Genomic DNA, 2701 nt, shown 5'->3' on the forward strand with positions numbered 1-2701 from the left:
CGAGATAGCGTGACGTGTAAACTGATCCGAGCTTGGACCGGTCTCTGCATGGATCGGTTTTCCAAGGTTAGCGTAAATGGGGTAATAGAAAGTTCAGCGTATGCCATTGTTTTAGGAGATTCTGGGACAAACACTGGATAAATCAGCAAGGTGTGACAGAGGCCTGACCTAACTATGGCTTGGCGGCAGCCAGCAGCTGCAATGGTCAGCTAACCCAAACCCTAAAGCTGTGCTTTGTAGATTGTCGTAATGAGTTACCAGAGTCCTCCGTCTGTTTGCAGGCAGCCAGAATGATTCTTCTTGAGTTTCAGGTGGTTTTGTTCTGACTGTCTGCAGGCTTGGGACATTGTGACCCGGACTTGTGCCTACACCAACCACACCGTCCTGCCTGAAGCCCTGGAGCGCTGGCCTGTGGACCTGTTCCAGAACCTGCTGCCTCGACACTTGGAGATCATCTACGAGATCAACAGGAGGCATCTGGAGGTAAAACGGGAATCTAAGAGGATTTTAATGCGTCTTTTACAGCATTTTTACAAATGTTTCCTGATTGGCTATGGAATTAATTTTGTTCCATTATTTTACCAAGAAAGAAACAAACTTTTTTATGGGAAATATTTTGAAAATTGCAAATTTAAGAAAACTAAAATGCAATCTAAAAGTAAAACATTGAAAAACTTCTTAACCAGAAAAAGGTTTTGTGGTTTTTCTCACATTTTATGTGCATTTTTATTCAAATTTATTTTTCATGTTTTTATTTTTTTCATCTGATTTCATGTTCAGTTTTTAAAATAACAGTTTTTCAGATGTTTACTAAAAGTTATTTTGGTATAAGATAATAAAAAGCTAGCACTCAGTGTATATGGTCAAAAACAAAAGAACGGTGTATATTGTGTTCTAGATTTTTTTTTATTTTTTACATAGTTCTGTTTTAAAATAAACAGAACCTTTCTGATGAGTAAAGCTACAAACGTCTTGTTTTTGGTTCCATAAAAAAAGGCATAGGGAATTGAATATTAATGGTATCATTTATTTGTAATTATTATCCTCTGAGCTGCAACCCCCTGTTTTCACATAATGGTTTGATTCAAATGGTGAACAATCGTAACGCGGTTCTTCCTAAAGTAAAGGGTGAGAATCAATCGGTGCTGAGCTGCGGAGTTTAAGTTTAAATGACCCTAAAGCTTCAGAACGTTCTCTATTTCTCTGCGCTTATTTTTACCCATAGCTTTCTCCCTCCATTGTTGATCGCCAAGCTTAGCTTCCGTGTAGCAGCAGGGTAGGCTATCATTAGCGGTAGCAACCGGCCCAGAACACCAGACCTGTTTAATTGTATAGAATCCTTACAGCCCTGTTAAAATGCAACCTTTTTTTTATTTTTTTTTATTACAAAACTTAGAAAGTTACAGTTCACGTTTGCATGAAGGGAAAACAAAGATAAAGACAAAGAAAATAAAATACAATTTTCAACATCAACAATTAAAGAACATAGCCAGAGCAACAAAAAATAAGTATCCGTAAAATGAATTATAAAGTTAGAATAGATAAATGTTGTAAATATTTTGATGCTGCTTTACCCTTTAATCCAGAAATACAGATTATATAATTTTTTAAGTCAACTTTTTAAAAAATGCAACCTGAAAAACACAAATTTGAGGACACAACAATCCCGCCCCCTTGATAATCGACCAATCACATTCACTTTATTCACTCGCGTAAAGTCGGGCATCACTCGGGAGAATTCGGAAATGCAACATTTGGAACAGCGGCTTCCCTACTACTTTAAAATCCAAATACACCTAATAGTAATATAAAAAAAAAAGGCAAAGTATTTTCCCAAAATATTCATAAGAAATGTATAAATTGTGCAAAGTATTTTTAATAAATTTATTTCCCTCTAGCCACTAGGGGGTGCTGCAGCGCCCCTACTTCCCGTGAATCCTCATGAAGTTTTAGCCTCTTAACTGGGGAATAAACTGCTAGACCTCCTGAGGCATACGATTATTTTTATTTGCTCAGTGGGATCCTGACTAATTATTTGTCACTCACTGCCAGCTTCATGGATATCCATTTTTTTCTTTTTTTTTCTCAAGAAAACAATGAAGTTAGCAAATGTAAGCCACCTCAAACCAATAACTATGAAGTATTTTTTCTTTCCTGCCCAATATAGCTTCACAAATGTCCCACGGTTGTGGGTTCCAGGTTCCAGGCTTGTTTAGGCTCCTCTTGTTTGTAATAATCCGCAGAAAAAGAATCTTAACTCTTTCTTCCCTACACTAGATCCTCTTGAGGGTTTAATCCGGCGATATATGTTTTTCTTTGACCAAAAATTCAGAAATACAACCTAGAAAGAGACAAATCCAGCAGATATTGCGGTTCCTGTGTTGGGGGTGTCTGTTTTCAGGTCCGTGATATCTCACTATCACAACAAATTACGATTTCCCCCCAGTCAAACCAGTCATTCTGTAGTTCAGGAAATACAAATAGCTTCATTTCTTTTATGGTCCAATATAGGGATGCACGATATTGGGATTTTGGCCGATATCCCGATATTTTAACCCCTAGAACCCTACAGACCCACCGGTGGGTCCAGCTGCTACGTGACCTCGTAATTTTAACAAACCCCCAGTATTGATGTAAAAAACACATTTGGCACAGTTTGGAGACATTTATGGATAAATGTGCCAAAATGGCCTCTCCGCCT

The 2701-nt window shown here is 37.8% G+C and overlaps 1 protein-coding gene across 1 annotated transcript in view; it reads left to right on the forward strand.

Moving 5' to 3' along the window:
• The window catches only part of LOC107102639 (glycogen phosphorylase, muscle form-like), a 46734-nt gene that overhangs the window by 24737 nt on the left and 19296 nt on the right, over window positions 1–2701 (forward strand). The window contains exons 10-11 of the mRNA XM_015402023.1: window positions 337–483; window positions 848–882. Coding sequence (XP_015257509.1) covers window positions 337–483; window positions 848–882 — 182 coding nt within the window. The remainder of the gene's footprint in view (window positions 1–336; window positions 484–847; window positions 883–2701) is intronic.

The sequence above is a fragment of the Cyprinodon variegatus genome, unplaced genomic scaffold, assembly GCF_000732505.1.
Source record: "Cyprinodon variegatus isolate N-32 unplaced genomic scaffold, C_variegatus-1.0 Scaffold1287, whole genome shotgun sequence".
Taxonomy (NCBI): domain Eukaryota; kingdom Metazoa; phylum Chordata; class Actinopteri; order Cyprinodontiformes; family Cyprinodontidae; genus Cyprinodon; species Cyprinodon variegatus.